The sequence below is a fragment of the Diabrotica virgifera genome, chromosome 3, assembly GCF_917563875.1.
Source record: "Diabrotica virgifera virgifera chromosome 3, PGI_DIABVI_V3a".
Taxonomy (NCBI): Eukaryota; Metazoa; Arthropoda; class Insecta; order Coleoptera; family Chrysomelidae; genus Diabrotica; species Diabrotica virgifera.
Window position 1 is genome coordinate 187,853,349 of NC_065445.1, and position 21,241 is coordinate 187,874,589.

A 21,241-nucleotide genomic window follows, 5' to 3' on the forward strand; every position below is an offset into this window, starting at 1 on the left:
ACCTAGTCCTCTAGCTAACTTACGGGTAGTCAGAAGTCAAAAATTAGACCGGTTCTGAATCGGCCCTCACACCCTCTTGAAACACAGAAAAAAAAATTCAGATCGGTTTAACTTTTCCACACACATACATACAAACATACATATCCACAAACATTTTCCATTTTTTAAATAAAAATTGAGTCACATTTCTGAGCTCGATAACTTTTGAATGGTATAACCGATTTTCAAAATTAAACATGCGTTGGAAAGGTAATGATCTATGCTATCAGAAGCCGCAAAGGTCGGGCTTAAATTTTTGAAGTTTTTGGGAGTTTTGGGTACGAGAACGAAAAACAGGCTTTAAATGGGAAGGGCCGTAAAATCCACACCCTTGGACCAAAATGGAGAAGTAACATATGGATGGACGAGTCTTTTCCTAAACTTTAAGATGAGATTTGGCCCAATTTTCAATTCAGTCAGGTTTAGAAAATCGAAAATTTCGTGTATATAATGTATATACAGAGTGGGCCAAATAAAAGGAGCCACCCCGATATTTGCCAGTATTTATTAGATTTTAAGAAAATAAAAAAACAGGTCAATTTTTGATCTAAGGGGGACACATTTTTACGGTACAAACATCTGTCATTTGTCAACTCCCTCCCTTCCACTTCCCCCACCTCTTATTTTTAAATAGGGAATAGGGGTCGTGTGCTAGCTCATTTGAAGGGTTATTCAGTTCTCTATTCAGTAATATTAACATTGACATAAAAATTTATACAGGGTGTCCAAGAAAAATTATTTTAAATTAAATTAATTGACACAAAAAGAAGAATGTATGTAATTTATTTAACTCAGAATACATTCTACTGCTGATAAAAAACAGAAAACAATGTTTATTTAATAAATAAACACTGTTTGTTGCTTAAATTCAATATTCAACCTACCAAGAGGCAGATGGGTGGAAGCTTGAACATTAAAATTAAGCAAAAAGCAGTGTCTATTTATCAAAAACATTTTTTTCTATTTTATGTCAGCAGTAGAATGTGTTCTGAGTAAAATAAATTACATACATTCTTCTTTTTGTGTCAATTAATTTAATTCAAAATAATTTGTCTTGGACACCCTGTATAAGTTTTTAAGTCGATGTTGATATTACTGAAAAGAGAATTAAATAACCTTTCAAATGAGCTAGCACACGACCCCTATTCCCTATTTAAAAATAAGGGGTGGGGGAAGTGGAAGGGAGGGAGTTGACAAATGACAGATGTTTGTATCGTAAAAATGTGTCCCACTTAGATCAAAAATTGACCTGTTTTTTTATTTTCTTAAAATCTAATAAATACTGCCAAATATCGGGGTGGCTCCTTTATTTGGCCCACTCTGTATAGTGTCGCTTGTAGGGGTGTTGTGCGCCACTGCTGAGAACTGCCGTTCTCTGTGGATAGATTCTAGAAGTTTGGTTGGCTTAGAATGATTAATTTTTAAAAAACTGGAGTTAAAAGCGAATAACGAATGTTTGTAGTTTGGTAAAAAGTGCAATTTTCTTCAGAATAGAAAGATTAGCATCAGGGATACAAAAAAATGTTTCAATATAAAATTGTAAGTTATTTAATTCCCAAGAAGCTGGTTTAAAAAAAAATTTCTACGGCAAAAATTGAGTCAATCGTAAATGAGTATGTATATCGAAAAACGTTGATTTTTTCTATACAAAACTAACACTTTCGATAGGGAATAAACCGAAAACTATTAATTTTATCAAAAAAATGTATAGAACATTTTTTGCTTAGAATGAATGTTTTTATCAACTTTTGTGGTCAATATATAATAAAAAATTTCCACCCCCGAGACGGGGTGGCAACCACCCCCATGGTAAAAGCGCCTTTCGGCATCATATAGATTTTGATCCTTGGACTATCCGCTACTTATTCTAAAATTTTCAAGCAAATTGATCCATTCTGTAAAAATTGCGAGGTGAAAAGCTTCGGTTCCTGGCCTAATTATATACTTAGTTATATTAATAATATACAGTTATATTATTATTACTTATTAAGTTAAATCTCTCCGTTAGTACTCCTTTCTAGGAGTAAGTCTTCTTCTAGGGGAGTATTCGTTGATATTACTTACGAAGAATAAAGAGTTAAGTTTACTGACTTTCTAGAAAACAAAATTATTTGTTAAATATTATTAACATCAAATCGACAGTCTAAAGGTAAAAGGTTGTAACCCACAAATCAGCTTTTTTATGAAGTCGAAAAAAGCCCCATTTAAGTAATTTTATAAGGATTTAATGTAATTATTTTTTTCATTAATTTATAGATGAATTATGGATCTACAAATTAATGAAAAAAATTGAGTTAATTCCTCAAAAAATTACTTAAATGGAACGTATTTTCTTCTATTGACGTGTGGGTTACAACCTTTTACCTTTCAACTGTCCAACTGTTAAGTAATAGTATATTATTCAACGAGCATGTAATGATGGCTATTACTCACGATGATGAAGTGTCGTAATTCATCAGAGTGAGTAATAGCCATTACATGCGAGTAGAATACTATACTTTTTCTACGACCTTTTTTTTATTTTAATTAGTAAAAAATATAATTATGAACTTCTCGAGATTTAAATTATAATACTTTACAAAAATACCTAAATGCCGTTTACCCCTAGTACATGGCTGAATAATTAGTTGCCTACTATTACCAAATTCTTATTTATTGTAAAAATACAATAAGAAATACCCAATCCAAGTTCTATTCGTTTCCGAAAAATTATAAGCGTAAATTTGTCAGTGAATCTAATAAATAGGAAATGGCTATTGTTGGTGAACGCATTTCATATAGTTATATTTACATTTAACTATATATTATATAATAATATAACTATATACAGGTCCCGCGAGCTTTAAATCGATCATAGCAAATACAGTCGGAAAAATGAAAGAATACCCATGAACGATCACATCAATCACGTATTTTGTATTTGCTGTCTTTTCTATAAATAACAAAAGTTTGTTATAGAAAAAGATAGCAAATACAAAATAAGTGATTGATGTGATTGTTCATGGGTATTCTTTCATTTTTCGACTGTAGGTACATGTATTTCGGCGCAATGCAGCTCTAGGCGGTTGGCCAACAAAAGGTTTTCAAATATTTATATTATAAAAATCCAATATTTCAGTCGACTGCTGGATTCTGAACTGCTACGCAAATGCAAGAGCCCGCATCACATTTACCATTTCAGTCTGTTTTAAATCAGCCGAACGAGTCTAGAGGTGGGCTAAATTGCGATAAAATGATATTTTATTCATTGTGATTTTTCTTTGTAATTGTGATTTAACAGAGCAACTAAATATTCGTATGTTAAACTCCGAATAAAAAATGTTACCACTATGGACCATCGTAAAATTCTACACATGTTATTATTTTGTTTAGGTCACTATTATAAATTTGGGTTTGCTATTAGAACGCATACCATGCCACCAGTGCCAAACAAAAATAGAAAAATTTAGTAGTTTATGGAAGGTGTTTTTAAAAGTGGATAATTATGCATCATGCAATACTTGTAAGATAAAGCTGTCTTATAAAACTTGGAGAACGTAGAAAACAAAATTTTAATAAATTATTGTTTCCTATAATGCACAAAATGTTAAAGGTGGTATACAAAATGATATGAAAATGAAACATTTTGGATGTTTTACACACAAAATAAACTTTATTGTGAACTATGGCTTCCTTAAAGGATGAGGAAATCAGCCACAATTTCACTTAAAAAATGATTTTATTGACGTTTCGACTTCCTTCTCGGACGTAGTTATCAAAAATGATATGAGGAAATCATTAAAAATTTTACCAAAATAAAAAATAACAAGCCACTTTAAAAAGAGTTTTGCAAGCAACTGCTAAACTTTTAGCTTTTCAAGAAATCCAGGAAATGGGAATCCTCTTAAATTACTGTAAGATGTTTGCACACATTGTAATTCGACATTTTATATGTTGGAAAAATTTATTCAGCTAGAAGAAACTGTAAAGGCTATTATAAGCATAACAAATCGTTACCTTAGAATTACACTGTTGTATGTGTATACAAACTTGTGTAGAACATACAACAGTGTAACTCTCTAAGGTGACGAAATATGTACATAAACAATAGTTTAGCAATGTATGAGTGAAATTTTATTAAACAGATATGCCAAATGGTAACACCCTGTCGATTTTAACTTTTCTTGGCACAATAAGGTTTCGACTAATTCCTTTTAAGGATCCAATAAATGTAGAAATAGCAAAGAAAAAAAGAATCGTTCTTATTGCAGAACAACTTGGAATGGAACAAAAAGATAAAGGATCTACGACTCAAATTTTATTAGAACATGAGAAAACATCTGGGACGATATATGGGATCGCAGGATCAACTACGAAGCACTACGACAAGCAGGGCAATAATAGAAATACAAAAATTTAGGGAATGCGATCGGTTGCCGCGAAATTAAAAAAGTAGTTTAAGAACGCCTTAGTGACATTGGAAAATCAGTGCCATGCGAACGGTTATTTTCCAAGGCTGGTCTAATTATTTCTGATTTAAGAACTCGAGTTAATTATAAAAAGGTTAAAAGGTTGGTATTCAGAAATTTTAATTTATAAGTAACAAATAGTAACTATGTAATAAGTATTTGTAGCAAATACTGGTATTTAAAGTTTACTCTGTATTTAGTTTTTAAGAGGGTAAGCACAAAATTTCTGGCCAATACTTTTTAAATGCATTTATTTCTTTCGAATCCTAAGAAAACTATCAGTATTTTTGAAAAATTTAAACGCAGAATTAGGCCGTCCGCACATGGGTCGATCGAAGACACGTCTCTAAGTTCGCGCGTCTTGCTCGTCTTGTACGAACCCTGCGACACAAGCGATTGCCCTCCGAACACTAGGCGATTCTGCTTTTATAAATTAACGCATTTTTTATATAGTAACGAAAACAACTATTTCGATCTGTGAAAAGTACAATATTATTACATTTTTATACAGTTGCATATGTACAGTTGAGAGTATTTTTCTACTTCCTCAACGAATTTTATAATAACCCCCTAGAAACAGAAGTTCAATGTTTTCAGAATTTTACATTACAAACAATATATTTCCACAAAGCTAATAATAGTACTAAAATAAACGAACATAACATTCACCGATATTTAAAAAGACTAAAATTTAATTTAGGGCAAAAATCAACAAAAACGAAGCAAACAAATAAAGTATTGACTGTAAACGTGCGTCTCACTCGAACTTTCTCATGTGCTTCAGATCGCACGGAACGAGAGTCGTACAAGACGAGGAGATTTGCAATCCTAAACGCTCCGTGTACGGAGCTCAATGCCACAACGAAGGAACTTAAGTGACGGGGAGAGATCTACGCGATTGGAATCGAGTCGATTACTTCGAGCGTCGCTCCATGTACGGACGGCCTAAAAGATTACGTTATTACCGAGTGCTGAAAGTCCCTGAAAACTTCTATAATGTGTATTTTAATAAGTTACAGGGGTGAAAAAGAAGAGAGAATTGAGTGTGATTTGTAATTTAAAATATCTCATTCAAAGGACACTTTTTGTTTATTCTAAGGGACTTTCGGCCCTCGATAATAATGTAATCTTTCATCCGCGTTTAAATTTTACAAAAATACTTATTAGTTTTCTCGAGATTCGAAAAAATTAATGCATTGAGAAAGCATTGGCCTGAAATTTGGCGACTATGCTCTTGTTAGATTTTTTATTAACAATTAAGACAATGAAAAAATCATCCAATTATTTATTAATGCAAAATTATTTTCATTACAATAACTATTTTTTGAATAAAATTGTTTTTATGCATTCTAGCAAACCTAATTTTATAATCATGACCTAGACAAAATAATATCACATGTTGAATTTTATGATGGTCCATAATGACAACATTTTTTGCGAGCCGCCACTCTAACAGATAATTATGATTTTAGGTTTATCTTGTAGAGATATGAAAACTGATGCCAGCAGCTTATTAACAAATCATGATAAAAGTGACAGTAATTTGAAACAATATAACTTCCACTACGAATGTGAAGACTGGAGGACAACGTTTTATATGTATCATTTGCAAGAAATCATTGTCAAACAAGTATTGTTTGGATATCCATATGAGGATACACACTGAGGGAGAACCTTTTGTATGAAATTTGTAATAAACCGTTTTCAGCGAAAGCATCCCTAAAACTGCATGTAAGAGTGCGTACTGGTAAAAGACCATTTAAATGTGAAATCTGCACCCAACAATTTTCAATTAAGAGTACACTAGAAAGATATATCATGTTACCGCATACCGATGAAAAACCATTTGAATGCGAAATTTGCACCAAACAATTTTCAATAAAGAATTACTTAAAAACACATGACAGTGCATCTGATGAGAAACCATTTGAATGTAATATTTGTACCAAGCAGTTGACAACAAAGCGAAATTTACAATCACATATGAGAGTGCATACTAATGAAAAACAATTGGAATGTGAAATTTGTACCAAACAGTTTACAACAAAGCAACATTTACAATCATATATGAGAGTGCATACTGGTGAAAAATCATTGTAATGTGAAATTTGTACCAAACAGTTTTCAACAAAACCCAATTTACAATCACATATATGACAGTACATACTAGTGAAAAACCATTTAAATGTGAAATTTGTAGGAAACAGTTGTCATCTAAACTATTTTTAAAATCGCATATGACAGTGCATACTAGTAAAAAACCATTTGAATGTGAAATCTGCACCAATTAAAAGTAAACTCAAAACACATAATATGATAGTGCATTCTGCTGAAAAACCATTTGAATGCGAGATGAGCTGGCACACGACCCCTATACTTATTTACAAAAATTATGAATTACATCATCACGCCCAGATGGATAGTACGCCTAGTACGATATATGTATATATGTCAAAAATCATAATTTAAAAATAAAAATCAACCTGTTTCGGATTTATTCATATAATATTTAATTATTTATAAACATTTGCACTATACTGTATATTTTCTGCAATCATACATTATTAATTTTCATATAATTACATTTTTGTGATTGAACACGTAATTATGATTTTAGGTTTCTCTTGTATGGATACTGATGCCAGAAGCCTATTAACAAATCATGATAGAAGTGACAGTCATTTGAACCAATATATAACTTCCGCTACCAATGTGAAGACTGGAGGACAACGTTTTATATGTACCATTTGCAAGAAATCATTGTCAAACAAATATTGTTTAGATATTCATATGAGGATACACACTGGGGAAAAACCTTTTGCATGTGAAATTTGCACCAAACCGTTTTCAACGAAAGCATTCCTAAAACAGCATATGAGAGTGCATACTGGTGAAAGACCATTTGAATGTGAAATTTGCACCAGAAAATTTACAACAAAGCAACATTTACAATCACATATGACAATGCATACTGGTGAAAAACCATTTGAATGTGAAATTTGTACCAAACAGTTTTCAACAAAACACAATTTACAATCACATACGACAGTACATACTAGTGAAAAACCATTTGAATGTGAAATCTGCACCAAACAATTTTCAACAAACGGACTTTTAAAATCGCATATAAGAGTGCATACTGGTGAAAAACAATTTGAATGTGAAATTTGTAACAAACAGTTTACAACAAAGCAACATTTACAATCACATATGACAGTGCATACTGGTGAAAAACCATTTGAATGTGAAATTTGTACCAAACAATTTTCAACAAACGGACTTTTAAAATCGCATATGAGAGTGCATACTGGTGAAAAACAATTTGAATGTGAAATTTGTAACAAACACTTTACTACAAAGCAACATTCACAATCACATATGACAGTGCATACTGGTGAAAAACCATTTGAATGTGAAATTTGTACCAAACAATTTTCAACAAAACACAATTTAGAATCACATATGACAGTACATACTAGTGAAAAACCATTTGAATGTGAAATCTGCACCAAACAATTTTCAACAAACAGAGTTTTAAAATCGCATATGAGAGTGCATACTGGTGAAAAACAGTATGAATGTGAAATTTGTAGCAAACAGTTTACAACAAAGCAACATTTACAATCACATATAACAGTGCATACTGGTGAAAAACCATTTGAATGTGAAATTTGTACCAAACGATTTTCAACAAACAGTCTTTTAAAATCGCATATGAGAGTGCATACTGGTGAAAAAAAATTTGAATGTGAAATTTGTAACAAACAGTTTACAACAAAGCAACATTTACAATCACATATGACAGTGCATACTGGTGAAAAACCATTTGAATGTAAAATTTGTACCAAACAGTTTTCAACAAAACACAGTTTACAATCACATATGACAGTACATACTAGTGAAAAACCATTTGAATGTGAAATCTGCACCAAACAATTTTCATTAAATAGACTTTTAAAATCACATATGAGAGTACATACTGGGGAAAAACAATTTGAATGTGAAATTTGTAACAAACAGTTTACAACAAAGCAACAGTTACAATCACATATGACAGTGCATACTAATGAAAAACCATTTGAATGTGAAATTTGTACCAAACAGTTTTCAACAAAGAGACTTTTAAAATCGCATATGAGAGTGCATACTGGTGAAAAACAATTTGAATGTGAAATTTGTAACAAACAGTTTACAACAAAGCAACATTTACAATCACATATGACAGTGCATACTGGTGAAAAACCATTTGAATGTGAAATTTGCACCAAACGGTTTTCAACAAAAGCATTCCTAAAACAGCATATGAGAGTGCATACTGGTGAAAGACCATTTGAATGTGAAATTTGCACCAGAAAATTTACAACAAAGCAACGTTTACAATCACATATGACAGTGCATACTGGTGAAAAACCATTTAAATGTGAAATTTGCACCAAACCGTTTTCAACGAAAGCATTCCTGAAACAACATATGACAGTCCATACTAATGAGAAATCATTTGAATGTAATATTTGTACCATGATACTGTAAATAACGAGATAGTATCTTCCCGTAGCTCAAATACGTCCGAGTTCGCGCATGATGACGTAACTGGAGACCGGAAGTTGAATTTGAATTCTTGTTAAAGTTAAATGCGATTTGTATGCATTCTGTGATGAAATTATTCAATTAGCAACATAACATTAATTTCAATGTATTCGAAAAAAATGTAGTGTCGAGATTCATGTTAAAATAACTGTCAAAAATAAAATATAAAATACACTTAGCTTACAACCGCGAACAATTCAAACTACTCGGACGTTACGAATGATTACGAACCATTACGAACTTGCCGGTCTCCAGTTACGTCACGACTTCAGGATGTGCAATGTATTATCTTGTTATTTATAGTATCATGATTTGTACCAAACAGCTGACAACATATGGGTGGTTCGCCAAAATAAGCGGCATATTGTGTAACTCGCTTTTTTCTTAAGTCCTTTACATACTGTGTTTTAAATTGTGTTGCCAAAGTTAAGTTATACAATAGATGAATGTACGCCACTTAACATTAATTTAAAAAAAAAAGTATTTTTACAAACATTTTATGCAATTTTATAGTCAAAATATCAACTCCGAGGCTGTAACTCACCTTGTTTTTTGATCTGTTTTATAGTATTACACGCTGAAAAGTTACAAAAGTGCAGATTATTTTATCAATATTTAATTAAAAACCCAATGTAATTTAAAAGTGTCAAATTAATAACTTTCATTTTTAAAATTAAACCATAAAAATCTACTACTAAAAACTGTAACCAACTTTGTGCATCAACACCGAGGCCTCATGAAAATTTAGGCCAAACTGCACTATACTGTATGGCAGGCAGATTGACAAGGGAGGAACGCTTCAGTCTAACCCAAATTGTGCAACAAAGTGGATGAACATAATATCGTTAAGCGATAGAAAAATTTTCAAGGTGTCTTAAGCTAAGCGTATGTTTTTATACAGTCAACACCGAAGCCTTCGTAAAAGCTTAATTTTGCTAATTTTTTAATATCTTTTTCTTCTAAGTATGCGCTATAAAGTTTTTTTGACACACGATGAATAAAGCAGAATTATTTTTAATATTTTGTAGAAAGTAGAATTAAAAATGGATGAAATCATCAACACCGAAGCAATCAACTCCGAAGCCCAGTCGTGCCTCGGAGTTGTTGAAAGTGTGTGAGTGGTCATTCTTAAACTAAAAAAATACAATAAAAATAAAAATGTTATACTATTTTTATTACCATTACCTTTTAAAAAAATACAATTTAAATTTAGTCTGATATAGGAAAAGGGTTACTGAGTAAGCTCTCAAGATGTTTTGGTCGGTTTGGTAATTATCTTCTTTTTATAGAAAATGGCTCGTATACACTGGAGTACGACGGAAAAATGAAGGCAAAAGCCCTCAAAATCGTTAAATAAAGATTATATGAAAGAAAGTAATATTTTATGCATCTATGCTTATTTCTGTGAGAATATATCATTTTGGGTAGTCTTCTCTAATGTTGATAAAAGAGACATCTGCCTATGTAGGCACATTATGTGAAAACATGGAGCTGATGTGTGGAAGCGGATAACAAATCGTTATGTTGACATGGAGAAAAGACAGAAGAATATATAGAAAGGAAATGCCAAGATTGTGTTCAAAAGCAGATTAGATTTTTGAAGTTAAACGAAGACACGGCTACATATTGGAAAGGATGTGACGTCACTAACTGTCACTTTCTGTCATGAGGCTGAATAGCTCATAAATGTAAAGTCCTGTGATCATAGATCACTTGAAGTGATTGTTGACAGAGCGATGACACAGGACAAGGACACGAGGCCTCATGGCAGGGGTTAGGTCAAGTAACGACAATAGAGCAATGACTTTGAATTATAAAATATAATTATTGAATAAAGTACTATAACAATTCACAAGACCTTAAACATTATTACATGGCGCAGTCTAGTGGAAAATAAACCAAAATCATGGAAGTGAGGTTACCAAATACATTGTCATTTGAAGGAAATGTGGCCGAAAATTTTAAAAGATTCAGACAAAGTTTTGAAATATATCTGATGGCCTCTGGAAAAAGTGGTAAAAGTGATGACGTTAAGGTAGCAATTTTACTCAATCTAATTGGAGAAGAAGGCATTGAAATCTATAACACTTTGGAATTAACGGAGGCCCAAAAAGGCAAGCTAGCAGATGTATTGGAAGCATTTGAGTCTTATGTCACGCCTAGAAAAAACGTGGTCTATGAAAGATATGTGTTTTACAACCGCATTCAAGAAGAAAGAGAGCCGTTTGACCACTTTTTAACAGATTTAAAAAACAAAGTAAAAAATTGTGAGTTTGGAGCAGAAGCATCTTCAATGGTAAGAGATAGAATAGTATTAGGCACTAATAGTAAGGATGCACAACAAAACATGTTAAAGACCATTAATTTAGATCTGGCTAAAGCTATTGAAATATGTAAAATGCATGAAATATCCCAAGCTCAAATAAAAGAAGTTCAGAACAGCTTGGAGAAGGTTAAAATTGAATCAATTGGGAGTAAAGCCAAGCAGGGGCAAAATTCAGTCCAAACATTCAGGAGTGCAAATTCTAGAGATGAATATAGCTGCAGAAACTGTGGGAGAGTCCATGGGCCAAGGAGGTGTCCAGCATATGGAAAAAAGTGCAGAAAGTGCGGTAAAAATAACCATTTCGATAAAGTGTGTTATCATAGCAGGTTAGTGAGAGAAGTACAAGTGGAAGAAAGTGAAAATAACGAGGTAGGTGATTTTATGATATCATCAATCACTGTTAATGAAATCAAGAATAAAAATAATAAAGACTGGATCGAAAATTTAAAAATTAGTAATGTTGATATACCTTTTAAAATAGATACAGGGGCACAGGTTAACATTTTGCCTAATGGTTTTGTTCAAAAAGTTTGCAAAATTAATGATTTAAAAGAAACTAAAGTCATACTTGAAACATATGGTGGTTTTAAGGTCGTTCCTATTGGTACAATAAAACTTGTCTGTAAATATAAAAATATTGATTATTTATTAGAATTTGTTGTAGTTAAAGATAGCCTTACACCAATTTTAGGGTTAAAATCATGCTTAGATTTAGATTTGATACGAAGAGTAGATAACATAGATTTAAACATAACAAAAAGTGCCTTTATTAAACAAAATAGTGATGTATTCATTGGATTAGGCAAATGTCCTCAAAAATGTAAACTAAAACTTAAAGATAATTGTGTTCCTGTAGCTAAACCACCACGAAGGGTCCCTTTAGCCATTAAAAAAAGATTAGAAAACACACTTTTAGATTTAGAAAAACGTGGCATCATATCTAAATGTGAGGGTCCTACTGAGTGGTTGAGCAATTTAGTTATCGTTGAAAAGCCTGATAAAACGTTAAGAATCTGTTTGGATCCTAAAGATTTAAACCAAGCGCTTGAAAAGGAATATTGCTTAATACCTACTATTGAAGAGATATGCAATAAGTTAAAAAACAAATGCTATTTTTCTGTTTTAGACTTTAAAGAGGGATTCTATCAAGTTCAGCTAGATGAGGAGTCCAGTAGAGTTTGTGCATTTGGAACTCCCTTTGGAATTTGGAAATTTGATAGACTTCCATTTGGACTAAATATTGCCCCCGAATTTTTTCAAAGAATTAACTTAGAGAATTTTGGTGATATTGAGGGCTGTCTTATATATTTTGATGATCTTTTGATATTTGCTGATAGTCTTAAAGAACATGATAGAATCCTTAATGAAGTATTGGAACGTGCTAGAAATATTGGGGTAAAATTTAATTCTAATAAGATACAATATAGAATGTCTGAAGTAAAATATTTGGGAAATACATTTGATAAAAATGGTATGAGACCTGACTTAGATAAAATAAAAGCTATTATTAATTTAAAAGAACCCAATAATAAAAAAGAGTTACAAAAAATATTGGGCATGATCAATTATCATCGCAGTTTTATACCAAACTTATCGGATGTATCAGCCCCATTAAGAGAATTGTTAAAAAAGAATACACTTTGGGTGTGGACTAAAAGTCACACAGACGCATTAAATTTAATAAAAAAGTTAATTTGCTCACCACCAGTTCTTGCAAATTTTGATGAAAATAAGTCAATAATAATTCAAACAGATTCAAGTCAAAATGGCGTGGGATGTGTATTACTGCAGAATCATAAACCGGTATCTTTTGCTTCTAGGTCTTTAACTGATTGTGAAACTAGATTTAGCCAGATTGAAAAGGAACTAAATGCAATCCTATTTTCTTGTACTAAATTTCATAATTATATTTATGGTAGAGAAGTTAAGGTATTCACAGATCATAAGCCATTGATTTCGATAATGAAGAAAGGCATAGCTGAAGTAGATTCTCCTAGACTACAACGTATGAAGGTAAAATTATTAAAATATGACTTAACTGTGGAATATATGCCAGGCAAGGAAATGCTAATAGCTGATTTGTTATCTCGTAATTTTGTGAAGGAAAAGGTAGAGGATGATGCTTTTGTAACAGAAATAGTGCATACAATAAATATAACAGATGAAAGGAGAGAGGAATTTATAGCTGAAACTAAACAGGATAAAAAACTTCAATTGATCAAAGATTTTTGTGAAAAAGGGTGGCCGTCATGCTCTTCGAGGGTACCTTATGTAGTAAAAGATTATTTTAGTATTAGGCATGACATCTACATATTGAATGATTTGATATTTTATATGGACAGAGTTATAGTCCCGGATTCTTTAAGGCCTAGGATGTTAAAGTTTCTTCATGAAACACACTTTGGAGTTACAAAGACACAGCAAAGAGCAAGGCAAGTGTTGTTCTGGCCAAATATGAATAAGGACATAGTGGATTTGGTTAGAAATTGTGTTGATTGTGAGAAATATCACAGAAGTAATGTTAAAGAGCCATTAATACTAAGAGAAATTCCAGAACTTCCATTTCAAATGCTAGCGGCTGATATTTGTGAGTTCGGAGGAGCATCTTATTTAATTGTAATGGATTATCTCACAAAGTGGATTGAAATTGTTCTGTTGCCGTCCAAAACATCCCAGTCAATAATAAAATCATTTAAGACCATGTTTGCCACTCATGGGATTCCTTTGGAAATTGTATCTGACAATATGCCTTTTGGCTCTAAGGAATGTAGAGAATTCTCTAGAGAATGGAATTTTAAATTTGTGACATCTAGCCCTAGATATCCTAGATCAAATGGGCAGGCGGAACGAGCTGTTCAGATAGCTAAAAATATTCTCAGAAAGTGTGGTGATCTTCAGTTAGCTTTATTAGAATATAGGAACACACCACTGTTAGGATCAGACAAGTCCCCAGCACAACTCTTGAATAGTCGTAGACTTAGAAGCAAACTTCCAGTCTTACATGAAAAATATTTACCAGAACAAGTAGACCTAACAAGTGAAAAGAATAAATTGGATGACAAAAGAAAATTGTACAAGCACTACTATGATAGAAATACAGCTGCAAGAGAAGAATTAAGTGAAGGCGATAACGTTGTTATAAGGGAAGATGGGCAATGGAAACCTGCTGTGGTCAGGCAATGTTTACAAGAGCCAAGATCATATGTTATTGAGAAAGAAAATGGAACATTGGTAAGAAGAAATAAATATCACTTGAGACCATCTAGTAATACGCCTAAACATCACATTAAATTAGAAGATGATCTTGATGATAATCAGAGTAACAAACCTTCAACATCAATGGCCTGTGAGAGTGAAGTACCGAATCAGTTTCCTACCAGAGGTAAAAGAGTAATTAAACCCCCAACTCGATATAATGATTTCGAGATGTACTAGTTTTGTAATCACTTAATATTATTGTTAGTCGTAGGTAGTATTAGTATTTTATAATATTTTATTCTGAGTTTATTGTTGTAAGTTCTCTGCTTTATAGGAAGGGAAAGATGTCATGAGGCTGAATAGCTCATAAATGTAAAGTCCTGTGATCATAGATCACTTGAAGTGATTGTTGACAGAGCGATGACACAGGACAAGGACACGAGGCCTCATGGCAGGGGTTAGGTCAAGTAACGACAATAGAGCAATGACTTTGAATTATAAAATATAATTATTGAATAAAGTACTATAACAATTCACAAGACCTTAAACATTATTACACTTTCAGTTTGCTCAAACCAGTTTGATCAAATTATTTGATGGTGGGACGCGGCCTTGAGTGTTCATTGTGGATAATAATGAAAAATTTTAATTTTAAATAAAGTACAAACAAGTTAGACAACTCATTACAAAAAATTTGATCAAACTACACTGATAGTGAGAGCACAGATTTTTAGAATTTCAAAAAAACTGCAATTGTGACGTCACTTTGACGTACTTCCGAAGTTTGCTCAAACTGTTTGATCAAATTATTTGATGGTGAGACGCGGCCTTAAGTCTAGTTTGATCAATTTTTTTGTATTGAGTTGTCTAACTCGTTTGTACTTTATTTAAAATTAATATTTTTCATTATTATCCACAATGAACACTCAGGATGTGACGTCACTAACTGACGATGGTGGGACGCGGCCTTTATAGGTATATCACTTCTTTTTGGATGGGGAAAAAGCATTGAGCTCTAGATACTAAAGAAGTTTTAACTTCTGTCGGCACTCCCATGAGTGCTTTAATTTTTTTTTATTAATGAGTGCTTTAAATTTTTTTTATTATTTTTGGCTTAAGGCCGCGTCCCACCATCAAATAATTTGATCAAACTGGTTTGAGCAAACTGAAAGTGACAGTTAGTGACGTCACATCCTGAGTGTTCATTGTGGATAATAATGAAAAATTTTAATTTTAAATAAAGTACAAACAAGTTAGACAACTCAATACAAAAATTTGATCAAACTAGACTGATAGTGAGAGAACAGATTTTTAGAATTTCAAAAAAACTGCAATTGTGACGTCACTTTGACGTACTTCCGGAGTTTGCTCAAACTGTTTGATCAAATTATTTGATGGTGAGACGCGGCCTTTAGACTTATCGTCATACTGCCAGAACACACACAAGTACAGTTATTCGCCTACTTGGAACGGGAAAGTATACGAGATTGCGATGGCAAGCAGGGCGCTCAAACGACGGACCATGATACTATAAATCGTACTAAAAATGGCTGAAAATGCATAGTTGCATTTTAAAGTGCATAAACGTGTCAAAATAAGTGAATTAAGGCCAGATTTTGTTACTCGGGGGTTTTTGGAGTCGCTGAGGACGAATACGCCATCAGAACCGACTGTCGGGGCACCTGGTCTCCAGGTTCACTGCTAAACCACGTCATCTAGAGTTTAGAGGGTTTTCGGCAGTAAATTTATGCAAACAGATTATTCGGGAGTTTTTGACCGATTCCCGTGAACATCAAAATCGACCCCCCTGTGGACCCGATGCACATAAAAACCCTCCAAACTCCAGAAAATAACATGCCTTAGCATTGTGTACCGGGGGTCGGTTCTGATGGCGTATTCGTATTCAGCGACCCCTAAAACCGCCTAGTAATCTATTTAACAGGTATCTAAGGTACACTTCCCGTCATAAAAGACTGGTAGGTACACTTTTTTTTTCAATGTAAACCTGTGTTCAAACTTGACACAATGGCTCGTGAATCACTTCGTTGTTGCCATTCACTAAATCTAAAAAAATAACATTTAAAAATTTTAACAAAAAACCGTATCTAATAAATTTAATAAACAGAGAGAGGGTTAAGTTAATCTTGAAAAATCCACTTATAACTGAATAATTGAACGATTAAACATAATAAAAAGGAATAGGTCCAGTCCTCCATGACTTATTTAACTGATAGTGGATAGGTAGCCGGTAGTTGCTTATTATTGGTCTAAATCAAGGTATGTATATATGTTTAGTTTAGGTTATGTTTATGTTTGCTTCGTCTTCGTATGCTTCTGTGTTTGTTTTGTTTAAAGTTTAAAGCATTGAATATTGAACATTGAATTAAAGGTTGAAAGACCAAAAGGACAATATGTAACCGTAATTGGTTTACAAAAAAAAAAAAGAAAATGAAAAGCCTATCCAATCAAGTTGAATTTAAAAAACAAATAGTTTCTAATCTTGTTTCGGTATCAATTTTAAAACTATGGTAACTTGTGAAACATGAAAATCTATACAGGATATTGTTCATGCAGAAAAGTAGAGTTTTGCCTTCAGAACTGCACCCATCAAGCAAGTTTGATTATCTGTGATGGGGACTAAATTTTGGTTCTACCGGGGTATAATAATAATCATAACTATTGTTACTTTTTAATTTTTTTAATAAAGTTTTACTTGATCTTTGATCTGTTTTATTACTTTTTCTGCACTTATTTCGCACAATCATTGGGTGCGTTCGGACGACCACAGCGGCTGGACAGCTGAGCCAGCAGTAGCTGTCAGACGTCACCGCTGGAAGTCAGCCGCTGAGAGATTTACTAAGCTTTTCCTATCACGGCTGGATACAACCACTCAGCCGATTTCTGCTGACAGTCAGCCGCTATGGTCGTCCGAACGCACCCATTGAAAATGTGTAATGTAAATGCAGCTATTTTGTATAATTTTCGTAAGTAATACACATGGTAATACATCACCCAATGTATTACCGGCAACCAACTCATTGACCGGTAGTTCCGCCCACTTAATTGCTTAACCAATAAAATCCAACTACCGGCTACGGAAAAAGTCACCGGTACCCACGGTTCTTAGACATTACTACGGTAGCCTAAATCGACTAACCAATGAACATTAAGGGTGAGATTACGTCACGAGAGTTTACTGTCATTTGAATCGTAATATGATTTTTTTCGAATCCTGAGGAAACCAAGTATTTTAGAAAAATTTAAACGCAGGATGCAAGATTACATTATTACCGAGGGCGGAAAGCCCCTTAGAATAAACAAGCAGATTCTATTGAATGAAATATTTGAAATTAAATATCACACTTCTCTTTTATTTTCAGCCCTGTAACTTATTAAAATAAACATTATAGAAGTTTTCAGGGACTTTCAGCCCTCGGTAATAATGTAGTCTTTCATTCTGAGTTTAAATTTTTCAAAAATATTTATTAGTTTTCTCAGGATTCGAAAAAAATGAATACAATTAAAACACATTGGGAATTTTGACATGCGTCAAGGTTTTGCATTAACTCAATGTAAAATTCTGAACTGTTGAATTCCAGCTTCCCTAATAATTATTTTACATCAAAAGACATTAGAAACTATTTGAAGAGGATTGAAATCTGTATTGGAAATAACTGTTAAAATTGGTCTACGTAATTAAACATATTCCAAAATTTTGTAAAAATGTAATACATTTTAGTTTTCAGCCCAAACTTAGGCCACACACAATGCAATAATCTTCACATTTTTGAACTGTCAATATTTTTATTTTATCATCTATTGTTTAAAAACAATACAGTTGATAAGATACCCTCAGTTGCGGAGAAAGGATTAATAATAAAGATTTTTTTATTCAGTCAATGGTGTGAGCACTGTCAGTTAAATAGTAACGTGTGGCCTTACTTTTACACGCATACCTATTGTGGCAAATGTATCATATTTTTCAAAATTTTGGAATGCATTTAAATCGTAGAACAATTTTAACTTTTGATTTGAATACAGATTTTAATTCTCTACAAGTATTATCTCATGACTTTTGATGTAGAATAATTAGGGAAGCAGGAATTCAACAATTCAGAATTTTACATTGAGTTTCCTATGGCCCTTTTTACGATTCACCACCCGGTATAAGATAAAATGTGTACTATTTGTCTTATTATTTCATAATAACACAAATAATACACATATATACACAATAACACACATTCAATGATCGAAGATAATTTAAAAATATGGGAATGTAAACTCTTGTGACGTAAGGTCAAAAATATAAGTCTCCCCACCACCGTCGGACAAGACAACCGTAATAAAGTCTAATAACCGTGACCGGTACCGGCTACCTATCCACTGCCTATTTAATTACTTAACATCTGTCAGATTTGACAAGTTGGTCAAAGTAAATTCTTTAAAGGTGGATTTTCACAGATCAGCAGGCAGATCACGAAAGTCGACTCGACTAAATCGACTTAACTCGTTATCGAGTCTATTGAGTTGTTCACGAACCTCGAACGAGTAGAAAATCGAGTTTCTCGGTTGTACCTAACTTCTGTTCAGTTTATGTAGGCAACCGAAGACTCGTTCAAAACGTTTATTTTCGTTATTTAGGGTTAAAATTGTCGTTATTTAGGGTTAAAATTGTCGTTAGTTGATTTAAATTGAAATAACAATGTCAACTAGACCAACCCCAAAACAGTGGGAAATTTTATTAGATTCATTTGCTCTGGGCTATACCAAAATTAAACTCCTCTCCCAAACACCTTTGATATGACCCTGTTGCGTAAAAACGTAAACTACACAGAACTATACTTTCTACAGTTATTCCTCTAGCTACTTTTCTCTCTGCTACATGATGGCTTACAAATTGGATGAGTATTGATGCTAAGTCCTTAGAGAGTCTGAATAACTCTACAAATCTTTTTTCAGGCAGTTCAAATGGTTGCTTATTTCGTCTGAGTTGTCCACGTTTACGAACCAATGCAAGATTTTCTTGCCTTCTTTGAATTTGCAGTAAATGTTCTCGAACAATTGGCAGCATACTTGTGATTTTTATTAAGAAATTAACAAATTTGGTCCAAAGCACTTGTGATTATACAAAAGATTAAGTTTTTATAGAAAATAATTACAAATATAGAGTTTTTATATAAAAAAAATTTTAATTTCGTCCGAAACACACTAATAATACTAGCATAACCTTCAAAACTAGTTAACTCGACACCTTTAGGGTTGTCGAGAGATTTTGGTAGAGTCGAGTCGATTTATCGAATGTCGTGAAACAAAGTTCCCGATTATCGAGTTAACTCGATCGACTAAAGTCGATAATCGAGTTTCGTGATCCACCTCCCGATGTCCGACGGTACGATGATACGATAGAAATTTCAGAGAATTTCATTGGCTGAAAAGTGACAGTTGGGTTTTCGTACGAAATTAAAAAGTCATCGGAAGAAGTTAAAATTATTTTAACTTTTGCACGAAAATCGGAAGAATTTTGACACTGTTGACATTCTATCTTGAACGTCTTGATAACTTTTGTAAAGTGTTTTTGATATATTGAAATGGAACAACAAAATCGTAATTATAAATGGATGTTGTTCTGAAACTATTTTCTTGTGGCATTTTTGTAATTAACTATTTTTAATGAGAAATAAGCCACAATTTTAATAAAAAAAATGATTTTATTTTTTAGTAAAATTGTGGCTTATTTCCCATTAAAACAGTTAATTATAAATGGATGTGATGGTACTTCTAACAATAACTCACATTTTTATCCTCTTCAAACAGATAATTTGACGAATCCATGATGATCCAAACAATAATAAGAATAAAATCGAAATAAAACTATCTATCTGTTCCTGTTCAATATCCAACAGCAAACATTTGTATCAAATATCAATCCATGGAATAATCTGACATATTACACAAATGTCAAAAAATTTCGGATACGACAATCAAATATAATCGTACGAAAAAATTTCGTATTTCGTGTCTTCGGATATCGGATCTGTGAAAATTAGCCTTAAATACGATGCCACGTCAGTGTGATAAAAAGAGAATAAAGGCGGCTGCACAATTGCCCGGGAACGAGAACCGGAAAAAAGTTAACCTCTACGTAAATTAATGTTGTAGATGCACAATAACCGAGAACGAGAAGCTGTCCGGGAACGGGAAAGTTGACCATGTTTTAACTTTCTCGTTCCCGTTGTATTCCCGGAACCAATCAGAAGGCAGTATTAAAAATACTGTCAAATGCCCAATAAAAATTTGTTGGAAGTGTGTGACCAAGTTTTACTGACAATTTTTATACATTTTGCATTAAAATAAATGACGAACGATTGATTTCTTTATTGGAAAAATAATGTCCTCATCCGTATGATGATTGATGTAGAATGTAGATCATAGTACGTACTTATATGGTAATTTGATACATAATAATAATATAAATATTTGAATGATATGCTTTTTATCTTTATGCTGACAAACCTTTGTGATTGAACACATATTGTGTAAATTAGTTCCAAGATCATAAAAAAACGAAAATATTAAAAGCTCGTCATCAAATAAATCCATATTTTTAGAGTTAACAGACATTTTCTTTTAATAAAATTAG

At 32.7% G+C, this 21,241-nt stretch overlaps 1 protein-coding gene across 2 annotated transcripts in view; it reads left to right on the plus strand.

Moving 5' to 3' along the window:
* LOC114332573 (zinc finger protein 345-like) overlaps nucleotides 1-21,241 on the plus strand; it is a 105,644-nt gene that overhangs the window by 33,839 nt on the left and 50,564 nt on the right. The window contains exon 2 of one of the 2 annotated variants that reach the window (XM_050647086.1): nucleotides 7,105-10,238. The exons of the other annotated variant lie outside the window; for it this stretch is intronic. Within the exon in view, the coding sequence (XP_050503043.1) occupies nucleotides 7,105-9,017 (1,913 nt within the window). The 3' untranslated portion in view covers nucleotides 9,018-10,238. Of the gene's footprint in view, nucleotides 1-7,104; nucleotides 10,239-21,241 lie in introns of those variants that run through there. 2 annotated transcript variants of the gene reach the window in all.